The following is a 20,000-nucleotide window of genomic DNA, read 5'->3' on the forward strand; positions in this document are numbered from 1 at the left end:
GTTGATTATATATACATTTAATATGAGTGAAGTAGAATGTTTTAAACTTCTTAAAAACATTAACATCAGATTCAGATTTTAGATCAGAAGGTAAGGCATTCCATAAATTTGATATTCTTACAAAAAACGTATCTCTAAAAAGAGATGTCAGCATAAACATTATTAAGGAAAATCCCAGAGGCACCACGGCGCAAGCTCCCTGTACAAAAGGAAACGTAATTACCAATGGAAATATTTATATACCCTAGTTTGCATTTAAAAACAAACAATAGGTCTAGAAATTCATTGACCAGCCAATAATTAATAGGTAATATTAAGTTAAGGCTAGTAAGTCTGTCTTTGAAAGAACTTATGGTTCTTGCAAATAAAGCGTGAAGCACTTCTTGGATTATTTCAACCTCCATCATCGGCATTCATGTTTCAGGAGACCATACTTGAGAACAACGACAAAGGTGATAACGTACCAAGAAAATATACAGCAACTTAGTGCTGTTCAGCTATTCAAGAAAGGCAATGCTTCAGATAAGCCTGGACAGCTACTTTACAATCAGAGTAAAATAATATTAATTGATTGAGATCATAAATAATTATTGTCTGACTGCATTTAAATTTCAACTAATTCTCTGTCTTCTCATTTTTTTCATTCTCTGAGCCCTAAGGCTAATTCTAGGTAGTACAGTATAATTATCAGCCATTAGTATACTTTGAAAATATTAGGAAGGAACCTAGCTCTGATCCCAGAGAAAACAAGCAAGTCATGCAAATTATAAGTTAGAGTTCTTTTCTTCAAGCAGTGAGTCTTGTAATATGACCTCCAGCTTATCGTCCTTATCCGAGAAGACTTGAAAGTCTAACCATTTGCGGATGTAATTACAAAGGTAGCACCTTCTCCTTGGTTATTTAAAGACCCTGAGTGTTGGTCCGGCCGGAGTCAAACTCACGACCTCCCGCATGGCAGCTCGGTGCTCAACCAACTGAGCCACCAGTGCGCGGTTGCTGCTTTAATAATCAAATTATTTCCTTTGCTTCTCTTCTATAGAAATATTCATTGCCTAACTAGTGAATTCCACGGTGGTTGTAAATTTTTACGCTAAAAACCGATATCGCATGAATCACGAAGCAATGAGTGCGACATCAGTTTTTCCAGTGAAATGTACTTTGCAATTCACCAGTTTGGCAATAATTTTTTCTTGAACCGCATGAGTTTTAAAAGAAACCAAAAAACATACTTTCTTTAACCCTTTAACATCCAAACCGGCCTAAACCCGCCAGACTTAGTATTTTACTCTGTCTAACGCCAGACGATTTTACTCATCAATGGGGAGTCAATGGGTTAACAGACCTTGAAATTTCCCAAAAACATAGCTACCTAAGCCTGCAGAATCACCCATTAACCTCTTTCACTTATACTTACCAACCATGCACGAATTCCATTTACATTCCAGCTGGAGATTTTGAAATTCCACTTCCTGAAACAGGACCAGTGCAATAATAATGATTATTTTTGGTGCCACAAGGTAGAACCACACAAAAAACCTAAATTTGTTGAAATCACACAATGTCCAATGCAACAGATTGGGGAAAGCTACTTATATAACCAGTTGTCTAGTATGACATTCGCTATTTTGAGGGAGAGGTGGTGTTCCTGGTTTGGACAGATCGTCCTCAAAATTACACCACATTGTTTCCCCAGCATATAAAATGGCTCAAACATTCTTTAGGTACCTTACTAGCATTAAGGAAAAGAGGAGAGATGACAATACACAATGCCCAAAACTTCATGATGCAGTAAAAATAATGTTACTAATATAAGATCTAGCTGTGCCGTGGGATGCCACTATTGATAGGCAGTACAGGGAGAAGGTTGACCATTATAAAGATCTAGCCATACAACTCTCCAGGTTATGGCAGAAGCAGGTAACAATTATCCCAATCATAGTCTGTTCACTTGGATGGGTAAAGAGCAACCTTAATAAGGCTCTAAAAGACCTAGCCATCGAGATTGAGAGTCGCAGCAACAGCCTGCAAAAGACAGCTGTCCTGGCCGGATGACACGAAAACACTGACCCTGGCATGTGGACCCCCTTATGGACTGGGCAGCAGGATTTCCAAAGTTACAATGTAATTCAAACAATTCAAGTCATGGGAATTTCCCAGATATCCAAAGACTCCCCCAAATTAAACATAGATCACATAATTATCAAGTGTCCTGGAAATACCCACAGAGAAGGTTTACCGTAAAGAAGGTCCAATCGATCTTCTGATTGCAATTAATGACCCTCGGTTCCACGTTGGAGAAACAAAGATCAAAGATGGTCTCATTGCCAGAAGAAGCCCTCTGGGGTGGGTCATCTTCGGGTCAGATTCAGAGGATGCTCAGCCTGAAACCAAACAAGTCCTTCCCATCCGTCTAGCCGAGCCTGTCGACCTCGCCAAATTTTGGAAAACTGAGATTCAATCTAACTCCTCCCCCAAAAATTGGTCACTCTGTCCCACTTTACTAAACGTTGCCGACAACTTGACCAAGGGTATTTCAACAGCCCTGCTAGAGCTGAATGGTTTACAAAATGTAATTATTGCCAACGAGCCAGGCCTTCTGAAGACAGAAGGCCTGGCGAGGCGGCAGCTTATAGAGCCGCGAGAAGATTTTTAGGCGGACGAAATCTCAGAAGCACTTCAAATTTGAGTGTAATGTAGACCAAAAGCTGTAATGTAGACCAAAGCGATGAAATGTTGACCGTAGCGATAACCAATGAGAGTGCCGCACGAGTACGCCGCGTGAGCAAGCTTGGCTCGTTGGCACTTTAGCGACAGCTATAACTAGTTTTATTATGTTTATGTATATATCTGCACAGATGAGAGAAACCAATGACAGTTTTAGAGACCAATCTATGGGCAGATTTCCTGGTGTTGTGGGAGCTGTTGCTGGCACTCTCACACGAATAAGCAGGGTCGTAACGAGGTATATTTTTTCATATATGATCCCATATTTTTACCAAAAATTTTGATCCCTGATCCCAAAAATGATGAGAATTTTGATCCCTGAACCCACAAAAATGTGATCCCTGATCTCTGATTCCACGAAAAATACTGCTGATCCCGATCCCACACGTTGTGAATCCAAATCCCAGGGCTGTGATCCCTGATCCCGGCCCTTTTCAGGCCTTTGATCCCTGATCCCATATACCACGTTATGACCCTGAATAAGGGCACGAATGGAGGAACCACAGGCATATGTGTGCAGAAAAAAATTCCATGCTCTTCAGTTGCAAGTAATTTAATTGGGGTTATGACAAAACACTGCCTCCTTACAAAGCTACTAGGAAAATAATTTTTTTTTTTAAACTTAACTTATTACCGGTACATACAAGTCATGTAAATTCACTACAAAGTGATTGTTATGCATAAGTCATGGAGTTCATGGTCATACCGGAGCGCCAGCCAAGGTTTCAGAAATTTGAGGTAAAGGCAACTCGATAAAAATTAATATTCAATTAGTCAGTATTGGTGTAACTGTCCTAGCTGGCCCAGGGACAACCTTTGTCTGTATAAACAGGACCTAAAACTACATGTATATGGCAAAGTATTTTTCATTTTGATTTTATTTCAAGTTTGTTTGTGATGATAATATGGTGCTTCTTGATACATTCCGTGGCTGGCCAGGGTCAGTGCATGCTTCAGGAGTTCTACGAAACTATGATCACTGTTCAGAACAAGTCAACAAAAGTTTGGAGAAGACACACACCTTCTTGGTGATGGAGGCTCTTTTAACGTGAGTAACCAACTGGAAGTGTGCATGTTTCTCACTTTAAATTTGTACCTGACAAGGCTTTTCATTTCGTTACCCTTTTTCTGGCTTTCTCGTTAGAAAGGGATTTGTTTACAATATTCTTAAATTTTGCAATTGCAACTTCAGATTACCACATTATTGTTTTCAATAAAATCCTGAAAATCCAAGCCTTGTTGACTGATTGCTCCATTGACCAATTGGTCCAATAACTAAGTCCTATTGCCATTTTGTTCAGATGAGAGAGAGAGAGAGGTAAAGCCTGGGGCTGGCCAGTGCTCATAAACCTGCAGGGGAATGATCCAAACAAAATGGCACAGGGAAAGAAAACACAAAGGAACACAATTATTTAAAGCGTAGTTATTATCGCTCTTTTTTGAAGCACTCCGGTCCACAGTAAAGGAAGTGGCAATGTGTGATTAATTAATATACCTTGCACCCGAGCCTGACTGAGCCTTTGGGTGTATTTTAATGGGAAATTCCGAAAACGGTTTCTTGAATCCAAAAACAGATTTTAGGTTTTTTTGGTTAAATCCAAAAACAGATCATGAATCCAAAGTATCCTAACTCAAGGAGGATACTTTGGATCAAATCTAAATCCGGATTTTTGAGATTCACCACTTCAGCATTTTTTGGGGAAAGGATTTGAAAAAAGTATTTTTGACAAGCTGTTTTCCATGCAAAAATGATACACAACAGCTACCGTACATGTACGATTGAAGACACGAATAGGTTGAAAATAGTTAGTTACCTGCAAATTTCACACCAGAAATTACACTAAAAGTGTCTTGACAGCAATAATATTGTTAGCACCTTTCCTACAGCTAAATTATAATAAACTGCAAAAATACCCTCTGTAATCAATTTGTACCTTAGCACGCATGTTTTCCGTCATTTCTTTTTATCGATCACTATGGCATAATTTTTTCTGGTGGCATTTTCATCGAAGAATTTCTCCAAAACAAACCAGTTAACAGCGGTTTTTTTGTTTGTTTGTTTGTTTGATTTTTGAAATTGCACACAACTCTTAGTCTGTTAAATTTCTGAAGCGCAATGGGTTGAGATTTTGCTGACACGAGTGGTCTTTCCAGACAACTGGTAAGTAAAATCTTCAGTTGTTATTTATTTTATTTTACTTATTTTTATTTCTATGATGTTTTGGGGTGGTCTGTAGAGGGGACAGCCCTACGTATAATAATTTTAGTGAGCCGTATTGAATATTGTTTATATTGAGCTATAATCTGTCCCACCTCGAAACATATTACACACAATGTAAGAATGAATCTACCTATAAACCTTCCGTAAACTGTATAATAAATTATTGTACTTGTTTGGTCTGGCCCTTATTTTATCATCACTTTCCAATGGATTTTCTCGTTACTATAGCTTAGGTAACTGCTTTTTCTTTACCGATGTAATGCACATGTGTACACCATTAACCTGCACCAGGTGCAGGTGAAGCGTACAATACAGTCAGTATTAATTTCAGACTACAGATTACAGATTGCAGAAGTTTCCTGGAAAACCACGATCGGGGATCAAGGATCGGGGATCGGGCATAGGGAATAGGGGATCAAGTATCGAGGATCGAGGATCAGCGATCAATCACAAGTTAAACTAAAGCTTTTTTTTTTAATAAAACGAGAACAATAACATTGTCCCATAACTGCCCCTGAGGGGTAACTACTCGGGCTACCGGACACAAAATCTGAAAAGTTCCTCTTAAACATCACAAAACTCTTTTTCCAATTTTCGAAAACAGAAAAGGTAACCTTACATTTCCATAATTATTCATGACGAAGATGAAAGTTTAGAGTAGTTGACTGTGTGATTATCAATTTCGTTTCCTAAATCTCTACGGTATTATGAATCTTAAACAAATCAATTAGAGAATGACAGATACCAGAAATTCCTTTAGAAGTGACCTACATATAGGGCCCTGATGTAAATTTCAAAATATTTGCGATAGTGTGAGATTTTTGCAGTGATTGAGAGCACCAGAGTTAAGACTGTATCAGGTACACAATGTATGATTGTGGTCAAACAAACCTAAAATATTAAAACTTGTGACTTGTGGAGAACATTGCTTATTGGGGGAGGCGAGCATTCCTCACATTCAAAGGGCAATCGATTGTCAAGTGTACTCTTCAATCAAATGCATAATACTAAGAGAGCGTGAAGTAATGCGATACATCTCTTCGAACAATCAATCGAGTCTTTTTCCCACATGAATGCAGCAAATTCACTCCAGGCAACTGAACCAAACCAAACAACCTGTTTCCTGCGCTTGTTTCCTAGACAGACTGAAAAAAAAAACTCAGAAGCCACAGAATGTTTATAACCTCTCTTCAAAAAAATAAAAATAAAAAATACGATGAACGTGGGGAAATAACCACAAATAACAAAAGTATGATTTTTTGTTCTTGTTTTATTTTGATCCAAGAAAAAGTGGTCTCAACTGGCTGTTTACAACATTGAAATTTCGCTGATTCTGTAGGGGTTGGCTGCTACTGTAGTATACATGATGTACAGAAGTGGAGAAGCATGGCATGTTTGTGAATTAGTGTGTTATACTTAAGTTTGACAAATCTGTTTATATTTCGGCCATCACTACAGCTACTGAACCACAGCTAACACACATTATCAAGCCATGTAGTCACATAGCTTTCTTTTAGTTTTTATTTTTTAGTTTTCCTATTATTATCATTATTATAATAATAATTATTATTATTTTTTTGTCTACTGTAACACTAAACTGTAACTTGGGGTTGGAGCGCCTAACAGGTAGCACACGTCTTTTTTATCTCCGTAATTTTTCTACAATTTTATATCATTATTTGATAATTTCGGCTTTCATTTTATATCATTCAGTTTCACTTTGTCTCCCAAACCTTTGATGGCCACTATTTATTCATGATCTGTTCTTCTCTCAGTTTCGACAACCTCATCTAAAACCCGACTCGACCAGCTGCTGTGGCAAAATTTGTCCAAGCTCGGAATTTTGAAATCAAGATCAACACAACATGGATGCAGGGCTGGAAGGAGGAAAGCTAAATTGCCAACTACTAGATACATGACATCAAGAATTGGAGGGATTTTGTGGCATTCATCTACTAGCAGGTGGGAGGTGCGGTGGCCTTGTGGTTAGTGCACTCGACTCCGGATCAAGTGGTCCGGGTTCGGGTCCTGGCTGGGGACATTTTGTTGTGTTCTTGGGCAAGACAATTTACTCTCACGGTGCCATTCTACACCTAGGAGTATAAATGGGTACCGGCGAATCTAATGCTGGGGGTAGCCCTGCAATGGACTGCCATCCCATCCAGGGGGGAGTAGAGATACACCTAATCCCTTCATGCTACAGATACCAGAGATAACTGCCGGCTCGTAGCAGACTTTACCATAACTCTTCAGATGACTTATTAAATATTCAAGTTTGCACCTCTGCAAGCTGCAATTATGATCATAGTAACAATAGCGTTCCTGTCTGTTGCAGTGGCGTGCATTCAGTGGGACGTGTGCGTTCTTCTGTGACACCTGCTAAGCAACACTCAGTGATTGAAAGCTAACCATTTTAAAATGGGTGCTTAGTCTTAATAACTGTTTATCAGCGCTATTTGAAATGAGTGCTTAGACTTAAATGCAAAATTTGCATGGCTCGCAGATTGTCCAGCCCCTTCCCCTTCGGCATGTCAAACTACCCATCTCCCAAAAAGTCCCTCTCCTTCGGAAATGTCAATGTGCGATCTATGCGGAATACGACAGAAGTTTTTATAGATCAGGTGATCAGCAACAAGCTTGATGTGTGCACTGTTACCAAGACATGGTCGCGGGATGTGGATAGTGTTGCTCTGACCGCCCTCTCTCCAAGAGGCTATTTGTTGAGGAATGTTTCTAGGGGCATAGATCAAGGGGTTGGTGGTACTGGTTTATTAGTGCGTGTGGGCTTTAAGACCAGTCTGGTCAAGGTACAACAAAACAGTCCTTTGAGGTATCCGAATGGAGTAAGACTTCTACGATCATTGTGATTGTACTTGTACATGTATATCAACCATAATCAGAGAATCATCCTGTTCCAACCAGTGTTTTTTTCAAGGAGTTTTCTGATTACCATGAGACTGTGGTCAAGTGCTCTGAAGTGCTGATTATTACTGGTGATTTTAATCTACATATGGATGACCCAACAGACCCAGATGCTATGAAATTTTCTGAACTTCTGGAAACCTTTAGCCTTTTGCAGCATGTCACGTTTCCCTCTCACGTATCTGGTCATTGGCTCAATCTCATTATTGCTTGCTTGTCAAATGATGTGATGGTGGTTTCTCCACATCCTGCATTGTTTTTGTCAGATCATTGTTTCGCTGAGTGCGTGTTGGCTATTCCTTCTGCTGCCATTATGGTCAAGAAAGTACACGTATATTTTCATAAATGGAAGGATATTGATCTAGAGGCTTTTAAGGAGGATATTACCTACTCAGACTTGTATGATCTTCCTGCTTGCAAACCTGCTTCCAGCTATGATCACACTCTGTGTTCCATTTTCGATAAACATGCGCCTGTTCAGAGCAAGGTGCTTGTCGCATCTGAAGGATGCCAAGATGAAACACTATGCTCATTTGGTCGAAGATTGCGCAGGAGACTCTAAAAAATCATTTCAAGTGGTTAACTCTGTTTGTAAAGAGCATTCTCATAAGCTACTACCATACCGCCTTATGATTCTCCACAGCAAACGGCGGACGATTTTCAGAGAAAGTATTGACAGTATAGACGCTCCACCTCCAGACTACATTGCTAATCTAGAGCAGTTCTCACTTGTCTCCGTCGAGAGGGAATGACATTATTCGTTCATCATCTAATGCTCACTGTCTCTTGGACCCTATACTCACTTGGCTAGTGAAGGAGTGCGTGGATGAGCTCATGCCAATTATCACCAACATGATTAACTCCTGTATGGAAATTGGGCCTGTACCTGATGACTGGAAGGTTGCATTCATTTAATTGCTCCTCTTCTAAAGAAAATTGGTCTGGAACTGATGAATCAGAACTTTCGCCCTGTCAGTAACCTGCCTTTGGTCTGGAAAACAGCTTAGAAGGCAGTTATTCCACGGCTACTGGCTCACTGTACTGAGCATGCACCACTACCAACTAACCAGTCTTCATATCATCAGAATCACTCTACTGAGACTGCACTCTAGTCTGGTGAAAGTTCAGAATGACATTCTTCTTAGTATGGATAGACAGGAAGTTACCCTGCTCGTCATACTTGATCTCAGTGCAGCATTTGACACCATCCACCACAACATCATGGCAGACTTATTGAGGCGTGACTTTGGTGTTACTGGTCTTGCTCATTCGTGGCTACAATCTTACCTGTCTGGAAGAAAGCAATTTGTAGTTATCCAACAGTAGCAACCTAAGGACTTTGATCTTGTAACTGGAGTTCCTCAGCAAAGTTGTCTCAGGCCTATACTGTTTATCATGTATGCCTCACGTCTCTCCCAAGTTGTGAAAAAACATTTACCAAGTATGCATGGGTATGCTGATGATACGCAACCGTATCCATCTTCTCATGCTGGATCAGATACATCTCAGGAGGAAGCTACTCGAGTGATGGAGGAGTATATTTGTGACATGCATAGTTAAATGTCTTTGCATAAGCTCATGTTGTACGATGGCAAGACTGAAGTATTGATTATTGGGTCTCACCAACAGCTAGCTAAGGTCAACATTGACAACATCCAAGTTGGTGCGTCGGAGATCAAACCTGCCAGTTCTATACGTAACCTTGGCATCTGGTTTGACAGCTTGATGAGAATGAACACCCATGTTTGTAAGGTGTACAGTAAGGCCTTATTTGGACTTTATAAGATTAGGCAAATCAGAAAGTGTCTTGCGGAAGAATCGACCAAGACACTGGTTCACACGTTTGAGACCTCACACATTGACTACTGTGACTCTGTTATTCGGGATAATTCAGCACAGGGCAACTCATCTTCGGAAAGTGCTCGATGCACCGCATGTCTGACTTGCCATATTCTGCGATATGAGCACGTCACGCCCGTTCTGAAGGACTTACACTGGCTGCCAATCATGTACTGCATTCGTTTCATGATAGCCCTTTTAGTATTTAAAGCTCTCAAGGGCATGGCGCCTAAAGTATGTATCTTCAAGAGCTTCTTAATGCCAAGACTCTGGGGCGTTACTCTCTATGCAGTGATGCTCTATAGGACTTCTTGTGATTCCGGTTACTAGATTTAATACCTATGGCCACTGTGCTTTTGCGCTCGCTGGTCCCAGAGTCTGAAAATCCCTCCCTTTCTCTATTTGAAATAATGCCTCTATCAAAAGTTTTAAAACAAATCTGAAAACATATTTTTTTAATGAAGCCTTCACTTAATCAATCACAAATCGAACCTTTACCCAATTAATTACTTATGATACAATCTGGTCATTTTATCTCTCTTCAATCTCCTCAATTTAAACTTTTTAGAACGATTTTAAAGCATTCATTTATTTATTTGTTTCCTTATTTATTTAAATCATTAATTTTTTTACATTTATTTTACTTAGATTATTGCAGTTATAAAGATTTTATAATGGTATTTTAATTTAATTAGTTTTTATAAAGGAATTGTAAAGCGCTTTAGAATACGCATGTACATAAGCCCTATATAAATTATTAAATTATTATTATTATTATTATTATTATCATCATCATCAGTATTGATCCCTGATCCCTTATCCTCGATCCTTGTTTTCCAGGAAACCGACTGCAGATTGCAGATTGGGTTTAAAATGCAGACTAGGTACAAAATGCAGACTGCAGAATGCAGACTGGGTTTAAAATGCAGACTGAGGCCTAAATTGTCGCATTGTTCACAAAATATGTTTCACTTAAAAAATATGTTCTGTTTCATTTTCTTAGCATGATAATTACATCGGATATAATTTTTTTTCCTTTCCTCCTATTTTCCACAGCGGCCTCTCCCATTTCAAACTTATATATGTATTCATGCATACTAAATACATTTTCCAAAATCGGTCCCGCAGATGTTATGAGGACACACTGGCACTCAATAGAAAGTTTTCACAGTGATGCCATCACATTCTAAAATCAAATTCACAAGGTGATTTGATGAAACACACAGACCTGAGAATTGGAGAGGTGGTTTATGAATTTGTCTCCTACCACATTCCAACCTTTTTTCTTCGAACGGTTTCAATTTTTTTTTTTGTTTTGTTGCATGACAATGAAAGCCATCTGTAGCTGAAATCCCCGCCGTGCCGAACAACGCCAAAGCTTAGTAACACGTGCAAGTAAAGCAATGTGTCTTTATTTGTATCATATGACAATCGACAATCTGCAAAAAGGTTTAATTCTAATTCCCTTTAAGGTGAGCCGTGAAGCACATCACCAAACGTTTATGCCTCAGATTAAATAACAAAGACAAATTCTGAATGCAAGCGTAAGTTTTAGAAGGAAATAGGCCTAACAGGAACTTTTTTTCATGGCAGAGAAAACGATACCAACATTGCGTGACTCTATGGTCACTTGAAAATATATTGCATATCAAACGATGTGACAGTTTAGGCCTTAGTCTGCATTTTAAACCCAGTTTGCAGTCTGCATTTTGTACCAAGTCTGCAAATTAAATCTAATCTGCAATCTGTAGTCTGCATTTTACATGTATACTGACCACTTACAATGTTATTTTTGTGGACAGACAATCTGTAATCTGTAGTTGTTGAAACCAGGTTTAACTATAATGGTAATTTGGTCTCTGAAGTCATGCAAATTAACCGTTCCTTTCAAACCAAGAAGTTTTCTACTCACCTATCTGTAGCTGAACATGAGAAATCAGTGTCCTCTCCACCATCACTACTGTTATTTGATTCTTCATCAAGCTCTTCATCATCAGCTGAGCTTTCTGTTTTAGCTTTCTTGGACTTAGGTTCATCCTCACTGGCTTGATGTCCTTTTGCAGGTCGTTTCCCCTTTCCCTTTGTCTCCTTGAAAAACAAAATATCCTCAGGTGCCTTCAGACCATCACTACCATAATACCCTGGCCTCCTATCCTGCATGAGCCTAATACAGATGGCACAGGTGCCCTGGTTTATCTATATACAAGACCAGCAATACATATATATACACCCAAACCAAGTCACAATCCAGAGAAGAGGTAGTCTCCTTTGCAACTGCTAAGGCTGAAGTTATGCAGTCTGAGCATTGCTTGACTTCGGCACAAGCGGCTGCAAAGGAGACCAGAGAGCAGGAAAAAGACCTGAAGAACATGAAAGTGGTGACAAGAGTCTGTCAATAAATGGTTGAAACTGCAAACAACTGCTTACATTGAGAACAGCAAAAGGAACAGGGTAACTATTTCTTTGCATCAAGCTATACATGTATTTTGCTTTTGAACACCATGATCTTAAATTTTGGAGGATAAATTTGTTTTTGACAACCTTGTAAATGTAAAGAAAACAAAAACATTACATGCAACCTTGAATAACTAATAAGGATGTTTCACTTTACGGAAAGGGATAATAATGGACTCGAGCCAAATACAGATTCTGCCAGCTACTTGTAAAAAACACAGTACTTAAATTTGCTAGACATCAGGATGTTGTCCAATGCCCCCATTCTCCCCTTTCACCAAAAACCAACATTTGCTTAGATTTATAGCCTTACCATTTTACAAAGCACTTGTACTCAGCAAGGCAAGCCCAAGACATCAAAAATTGAAAGTGATGTTAAACAATATCATCATTAGCCGTTTTCACAAGTTAGAGACAAAAATCTCGTCTGAGACAGAAAATTTGACTGACAGGTTCCTCGTCTCGTGAATTTAAGACAAGAAAACGTCTCCAAATTCACATTTGGATGGGGATTGAGTAATTGCACGGTCTGTCACTCACAATATAGTGAAAGACCTGGACCAAGTAGGGATCTTATGAAAAATGGCAAATTTTCAGAGGAGTAATACAGAGGTGCCAACCTCTAGAGATCTAAAGGCTGGAGATTTTTCAATCTGGTCTCCCCAACCTCCCCTCTCCTCCCCTCCCCTCGTGATCAACCCAACCCCTCCCCCACTCCCACTCCCATCTCCCAAGCCATTCCCCAGCACCTCCTTCAGTATACAAGAATAATCTACCACCATTGTGAATCTTGAACGGGAAATTTGCAGGAAAACAGGGCACTTATGTCAAGAATTTTTATTGGTTAAACAGAGAGCCAATTCTTGACTTTCATGTCACGCAAGTATCACACAGAGTAAAAATAAAATCGCTTACCATTTAATACATCAAGTCAAAAAATTGAGATATTGTAGAAGGCTAATAAAAATTAATGTCTAAGTTTTAGGGCTGTGCAATATTACAAACTCTAGTTATTTGGCAAAGGGTACCACTCAAAAAGTAATTTGTGCTGCAATATCCCTTTCTTATTTTAAGAAAAAAAAACAACCTTGACAGCATAAGTTATTTCTTATTGAAATCTTTGATTTTCCCTTTGTCTTTGAATGAGGCAAACACCCCTAGGTAGCATTTGAGGGCTTTGTTTGCCTTGTCTTTTTCTGCAAATCTTAGCACATCATCATGCTCAAGATTTGAAAGCATTTTTCTGTTTTTGCCTCAATTTGCTTGTTCTTCTGACTTCTGCATCATGTATTGGTTTGTGGCCATGAGGTAGTTTGGGGGTGTCTGTTTGTTTGTTATTGTTTGTTATTTATTTGTTTGAGCAGGTTGAAGTTTTGGCTGCTATTCAGCTGATGTGGACCTGCTATACCCACCGACCCATATACTCACAGAGGACAGCCACAACAAGTTGGGAACTTCATCCCCCACCATTCTCGAATAGTGGGTGGGTTCTTTAACGTCCCACAGGGAACTAATGAACATGGAAGATATTTCTGCCTATGGTTTATAGTCCTTAGCGATACAAAAAGGGGGTCCCTGAAAATGTTTAATGCAGAGAGCAGGGGTCCTCCAAATTTTTAGATAGTAGATAATTTCTCACCAGTCCACCCCCCCCCCCCCACCCCCAACAAGTTTTTGTAAATGCTCCCTAACATAACTTGTCACTGGGACTGGGATTTTGTCCAAAGTTGGACTGGGATGTTTAGTTCTATAAAAGTGCGCATATGCGTTTGAAACTCAGAGATGAAGAAATGCATTAAGAAACGATGAAAGAAATTGGAAAAAATCAATTTTTTTTTTAAACTTCGGGATGCATTTTGAGCTTACAATTGGCTGAAATAGAAAATACCATAATACTCTTTGTTCGTCCACCCAAATTTTGAACAAGCACTGGGACCATAGGAAGTCCCAAGAGAAACAGGAAACAACGATCATTCAAAATTTGGAGGGACAAACAAAGAGTGTTATGGTATTTTCCGCTTCGGCCGAGGGAGCAAAGTCTTAAAAGGTTCACAGAGTAGTCGGGAGACCGGAAAATGCGGGAGAGTTGGCACGTATGGTAATATTGTTTTCATGCTCCTCAGGCACTGCCTAATCCTAGCCCTCTTGGGCGCCATCTTGTTTACGTAAACCTTCGTATAGAGTTTCCAGTTTTCCGTCAGCTCAGACAAGATTTTCGACTCTCGTGTGAAAACGGATATTATTGTACTTCAAATATAACCCCTGTGACTTACGTACTGTATTTTATACACTAAGCGGCCAAACTCACAAACGATAATCAGCGGTAAACGATTTCTTGGACATCAAATATCGCAAGCCCTATTCTAGATCTTGGCTGGATTACCAGCGGCGGAAATTGATCCCATTCCTGTCAAAGATCTCTGCACGCAGCGGACCCCAAGGACAAGTCCTAATCGCGCGCCATATGGCTTTTAAGTCAGAAATGTTAAGCGGTAGGAAAATATGCAGTACCTTGGTGTTTTTAGTCTTTTTCGGAGGCATTTCAATCTGTCGATAAACCAACCTCTCCGGCAACCAGACTTTCTCGCCCCAATTTCCCGCCAAATGAGGTAACTACCTCATGTATCCGTCACAAATAGCATCACCTCTTTTCTGCGCATCTTGCAATGCATGTTGCGCGTATAAAGAAATTAATTGGTTTTGGTTCGGGTTTGTTCGTTAATTTGTTTTTGTTTTCTTCGACCAGATTATTTTTATGTTTCCTTAGTTTCTTTCGGAATAGATGGTTTTTAAGCAATCTCTAAAGATATAGATAAAAATGATGTACAGTGGAACCTCGATTTAACGAACCCCTACTTAACGAAGTCCTCGATATAACGAACGATATTCTATGTCCCGGCCAAAGTTACAGTAAAAGGTATGGAATAGAGCCTCGATATAACGAACCTCGATGTAACGAATTCTTCGATATAACGAACATAATCCGGAAGCCCAAACGTAAAATCTACCTCGATATAACGAATTACAATGTCAACACGCGACAGAAGATAAACACTGAACAGATCAACAGTCAACAAATCCTTTAACTTATGGTAAAGAGACAGCAACCTTTCAGTCAACGGCTTATTTTATGTCATAGCTTGGTACTGTAACATTTCGACATCAATTAACTTCCGCTCTATCTTCCTTGTCTCTTATTAGTTCTATTAACTTCTTCTCTTTCTAAGGCTTCTTGTGATACATTGAATAAGCAGCCGGAATTTCTATTCCAATGCCCTTGTTTCTCCCTTTGCCAGTCACTTCCACTGAGATTTGTCCATCGTGTTTTAAAAACAAGTGAAATACACGTGACAGTGTCAATGGCACATGACCCACGATCTGTGACGTCCCTCCTTGATCTTGAACCCGTTTAACGGTAACAGCATGGGTGTCTTGTGGGTTATCAATCATTAACTATGACTTCGATATAACGAACATTTTGGTCGTTTCCCCTCAAGTTCGATCGTTACATCGAGGTTTTCGATATAACGAACCCTCAATTTAACAAACAAATTTGGCCGGTCCCCGGCGACTTCGTTAAATCGAGGTTCCATTGTAATGTGCAATAGGCCATTTTCGAAATAGTGAGGCAGTGAGGACAAAAACAATAGAAACATGTTGGAATGAATGTGAAAAATATTTGCATATCATTCACTTTCCTTTGTCTTTGTCCTCTAAACCTCTCTTTCAAGCTGAATTTTAATATATCGAAAAAGGCCTATTGCTGGTGGACAAACAAACCGAGCTAATGAGAGATCTTTTGTTTTCGTCCACCAACATGGCGGCTATGACGTAACTGTGAAAGAGTTGGTGAACATGATGTCACCAGAAAGTGACTTTTAATGCTTTTCACTGTGAAGAGGTTTTACAGAAATATATAGTCACGACTAGGTGTTTTTCAAGTTACGTCAACGCTGCTGTGTTGGTAGATGAAAACACAATTCCTGTCAATAGCTCCTTTTGTTCGTCCCCCAGCAATTGTACATTGCAGCATTGTTATCTCCCAGGGGGAAGGTGGGGGGAGGGGGGCACTTAGGTCTGTTTTATGGCCAATTACCGACCCCATCTTAGTCACTTTTGGGTTAATGTAATTTTAGCGACCCCAACTTAGTCACTTCCTGTTTAAGCACGAACCTTGCATAAAGCCTTTTACGTAGTTTATCCAAAAGGAATGAATTTTTGAATGAATTTTACTTGCGTAACGTGCAAACTAAGCAGAATTTTCTTACCCCTAAAATCCCAACAATATGGGCCCGACGCACTGGGCAAATTTTTGTTTGTTTTCGGAAAAATCTGTCGTCATTTCCATGGTACAAGTGCGCACGGTGATTTTTTTTCCCGCCATATTTTGTCAAGCCTTACCTAACTTCAAAGGCGCCGTCGTCCTGCTTCGGACCAGGCAAAATTTTTGTCAGGCATGAAAACTATACATATTTTACAATTTACAAGGCAAGATCTAACGAAAGAGTTTTTAAGTGCGGCCACGATTACCAAATTGAAAATTTGGAGGAGACAATTTTTGTTGAGATTTTGGGATGAGCCAAACAAATTTTGTCAGTCTAGTGCATACGGGCCCTATTCGATCCCATTCTAGTAACTTTGTCGGGAACTCTGTTGAAAATGCAACCCCATCATATAATTATATATTTACAGTGAATCCAGTCGTGAAAATGAGACCCCATCCAGCGGCATATCCCCATTAGCCCAATAATAGGAAGTAGTAAATATCTACCACTAGCCACCGACACTTTCCCAAAACTTGTGCAATTACAATTTTGTGATGGAGGAGAAATTAACTTGCTGGTCAATAAAGTGGTACCAAAAAACACTAAAACGTGAACCTCGTGCGCTTTAAACGTTTTTGACGATAAGCTGTTCGCAAAAGTTCGTCTAATTTGTAAGCTCCAGTCTTGCGAAAAATGTGAAGGATAACAAACACAATAACCTAGATTTGACTTTAAAGATATGCTCAGAAGTTTGTCCTTGGACGTCATCTGTTCCTCGAAGTTCACAGTTTTCCGAGAGCGAAGCTCGAGGAACAGATAATGTCTTCGGACAAATATCTGAGCATATTTTTGTGCCAAATGGAGGCTATTCTTTATATATACTAGTTGACAATTATCTTTCGAGGGCGCGTTGGATACGTGATGAAAGCCAACGAGGCGAATAGCGCCGAGTTGGCTATAATCATCTCAACATATCCAACAAGGGCGAGTGGAATAATAATCTTCCCTACTTTATTTTGTAAATACAGGAAAATTGATGCGTGCAGTTGCTGATATTTGTCGAGCATGGTATAATGACTTTTATTAAATTCTCAACCTGGGATAATGCAATTCTCGTGCTCTGATTGGTTCACTCAATCTCGGTTATCAGCTCATATACCTTGGTTTGACCTTATATGGTAAATGATTGATCTAAGTATTGCCAAGCTAAAAGTTTTTTCGCCGGAAAGCGAAATTTCTCTCTGAAGAAAGCAAAAACAATATTTTTCTGGACAGCTGGGTTAAATTCCGACGTTTAGAAGTACGCGAAAAGGTAAGAAATGTTTTTGTGACGAGCCTGCGTCTGTCTGACCACAAGGTGTTACACGACATCGCATCAGTTCTCATCAAGTTTTTTCGATTTCGCTCGGATTTGCTCGCTTTTTTCGCTCGCATTTCGTACTTTCTAAACTTTTGGAGTTTAAAGGAATTTAATAAAACAATTATTCCATTCGCGCTTGTTGGATATGAGACTGGTTATAGCCAACTCGGCGCTACGCGCCTCGTTGGCTATTTACCATCTCATATCCAACGCGTGCTCATGGAATAATTGTTAAATATACCATGATGGCTAAGCCAATCAAAACACAATAATTGCATTATCCAATAATCTAGTTTTTAATAATACAGGATATAATAGGAACTTGCAAGTCACCATCTCTCAGATAGCGGTATAACAAGTGCGCAAGAGCAACTTCACGGTCTTGGTTTCGAGTCTCGAGATTCTTTTGGTTTTCCTTCATTACGTATAAATCTTTCGCCTTTCAATAACGATTTCCGTGGAGAAGAAGAACGAATGAGTCTGGAGACGAATTTTTCTTCGCCCTAACGATACAAAGGAAACTAGTTCGAACGAGCAATGAAATGCGGTAGCCTGGGCTCTCATCTCCAGAGGAAAGAACCTGGCTGGGTTTGAGTAATGAAATGCGCATAAGCATTACTATCATTCTTGCTTCGAGGATAACGTTGGCAAAGCAAAAGCAACTTGGAATGGAATTAATATACTATTATCGCCAACGAAAGTTCAGGCGTCAAAATCATGTGATTATTGGTGACACGGAGATAACTGACCCTCGTGAGCCAAGCAACGCATTTAACAGGCATTTTACCGATATAGGCCCCAACTTAGCGAGTGAGGTTTCGTGATTTTCTTGAATCTTGTGATAGCACCTTCGAGATTGAATAACTTACTACTGACGGAATGAGCAAAATTGTGAACGATATCCCAGTGGGGAAGGCTAATGGCCTCGATGGTATTCCAACTTGCCTCCTAGAGTTATTTTCACATTTATTGCGTTTTCCCTGACACATATATTCAATTTAGTTATTTCTACTGGTATGATTCCCAAATACCGGAAGAGTGCTAGAGTAACTCCAGTTTTCAAAGCTTACTAGAAGGTTGACCCAGCAAACTAGAGGCCTATCTCTATACTTTCGGTAACAGCCAAACTCTTTGAAAAAGACATTTTCAATCAGGTATATTTAAATGAGAATAAGCTACTTTCGAAATGTCAGTCTCGCTTCAGACCCATGTACTCTACTTTTTGACAGACAATTGGTATCTTAACAACGACGATGGCTTGACTTAAAAAAAGGCATATGATACTATTGACCATGAGATCCTTCTGTCGAAATTGGAGCTGTATGGGTTTAAAGGTGCACTTATAAGTCTTAATCTTTTTCGAGACTATCTCTCTGACAGAATTCAGGTTACAGTTATAATCGACGTAAATTCTGAAACTAGTTTCATACGTTGTGCCTCAAGGCTCAATTCTCGGCCTCTGCTATTCCTATTGTACATTATTGACCTCCCAAACTGTAACCTCCTATCAGATGTGAGGATGTACACCAATGACACTAATCTCACGTATGCCTGAAAAAACCCTCAAGAGCTGTTTTTATCTCTGACTCACGATCTAAACATTCTGAAACAATGGCTCGACTCTAACCGTCCATAAGTCTTAAGGTCCTCAAGACCAAGTGTCTGTTTACAGATAGAGGGACAAGGCATAAGATTTCTCTACTCTCTAGTGAACTTCACATATGCCTTGATGGGTATTCAATGGAAAGAGTCAATACTTACAAATGCCTAGTTGTTTAGGTGGATGAAACACTCTAGTGGGAGGCTTATATCTCTAAAGTCGTCGGTAAAGTTGCTAAAGTACTTGTTGCCCTGAGGAAGCTAAGATCGATATGTCTTCAAAGTATTCTAGTCACAAATTATGAGTCACTGATTCTTCCACATCTCGATTATTGCAGCGCGCTGTGTGGAACTGTATCCGTAATGGCCTCAGCCAAAAAGTACAGAAATTACAAACAGGGCAGCACGCATAATAACATGGTCTAAGTGGGTTTCTTCTTCTTCTCCTTCTTCTTCTTCTTGATTACCGAGCGGCCCACCTCCCTCTCATAAGAAGATTCTCGTGAGCGTGCAGGATAAGAAATAAGAAGTGCAGGTATTAATATGCAAATGAATGTGCAAGCGTAAAATCAAACAATTTCTGTGCAAGTGAGAGTAAGTAATATAGAAAACATTT

General features: G+C 39.6%; 4 protein-coding genes and 1 non-coding gene across 6 annotated transcripts in view; 4 read left to right on the forward strand and 1 right to left on the reverse strand.

The window, feature by feature from the left end:
- Positions 1 to 14,740, reverse strand: part of LOC138052270 (exodeoxyribonuclease-like) — a 36,186-nt gene extending 21,446 nt beyond the window's left edge. The window contains exons 1-3 of one of the 2 annotated variants that reach the window (XM_068898673.1): positions 14,672 to 14,740; positions 11,619 to 11,794; positions 1,415 to 1,469 (exon numbers count right to left, since the gene is read on the reverse strand). In XM_068898673.1, coding sequence (XP_068754774.1) covers positions 1,415 to 1,469; positions 11,619 to 11,794; positions 14,672 to 14,701 — 261 coding nt within the window. In that variant the 5' untranslated portion in view covers positions 14,702 to 14,740. The remainder of the gene's footprint in view (positions 1 to 1,414; positions 1,470 to 11,618; positions 11,795 to 14,671) is intronic. The other variant, XM_068898674.1, reaches the window with a different exon arrangement.
- The window catches only part of LOC138052247 (serine/threonine-protein kinase/endoribonuclease IRE2-like), a 413,063-nt gene that overhangs the window by 347,847 nt on the left and 45,216 nt on the right, over positions 1 to 20,000 (forward strand). The gene's annotated exons all lie outside the window — the stretch shown is intronic.
- Positions 1 to 20,000, forward strand: part of LOC138052255 (BTB/POZ domain-containing protein 6-like) — a 246,290-nt gene that overhangs the window by 92,162 nt on the left and 134,128 nt on the right. The window lies entirely within an intron of this gene.
- The window catches only part of LOC138053990 (polycystin-1-like protein 2), a 293,920-nt gene that overhangs the window by 68,102 nt on the left and 205,818 nt on the right, over positions 1 to 20,000 (forward strand). The window lies entirely within an intron of this gene.
- On the forward strand, positions 18,187 to 18,305 carry LOC138054712 (U5 spliceosomal RNA). The gene has a single exon (XR_011133366.1). It is a non-coding gene; the product is annotated as a U5 spliceosomal RNA (small nuclear RNA).

This window comes from Montipora capricornis, chromosome 6 (genome assembly GCF_036669925.1).
Source record: "Montipora capricornis isolate CH-2021 chromosome 6, ASM3666992v2, whole genome shotgun sequence".
NCBI classification, from domain to species: domain Eukaryota; kingdom Metazoa; phylum Cnidaria; class Anthozoa; order Scleractinia; family Acroporidae; genus Montipora; species Montipora capricornis.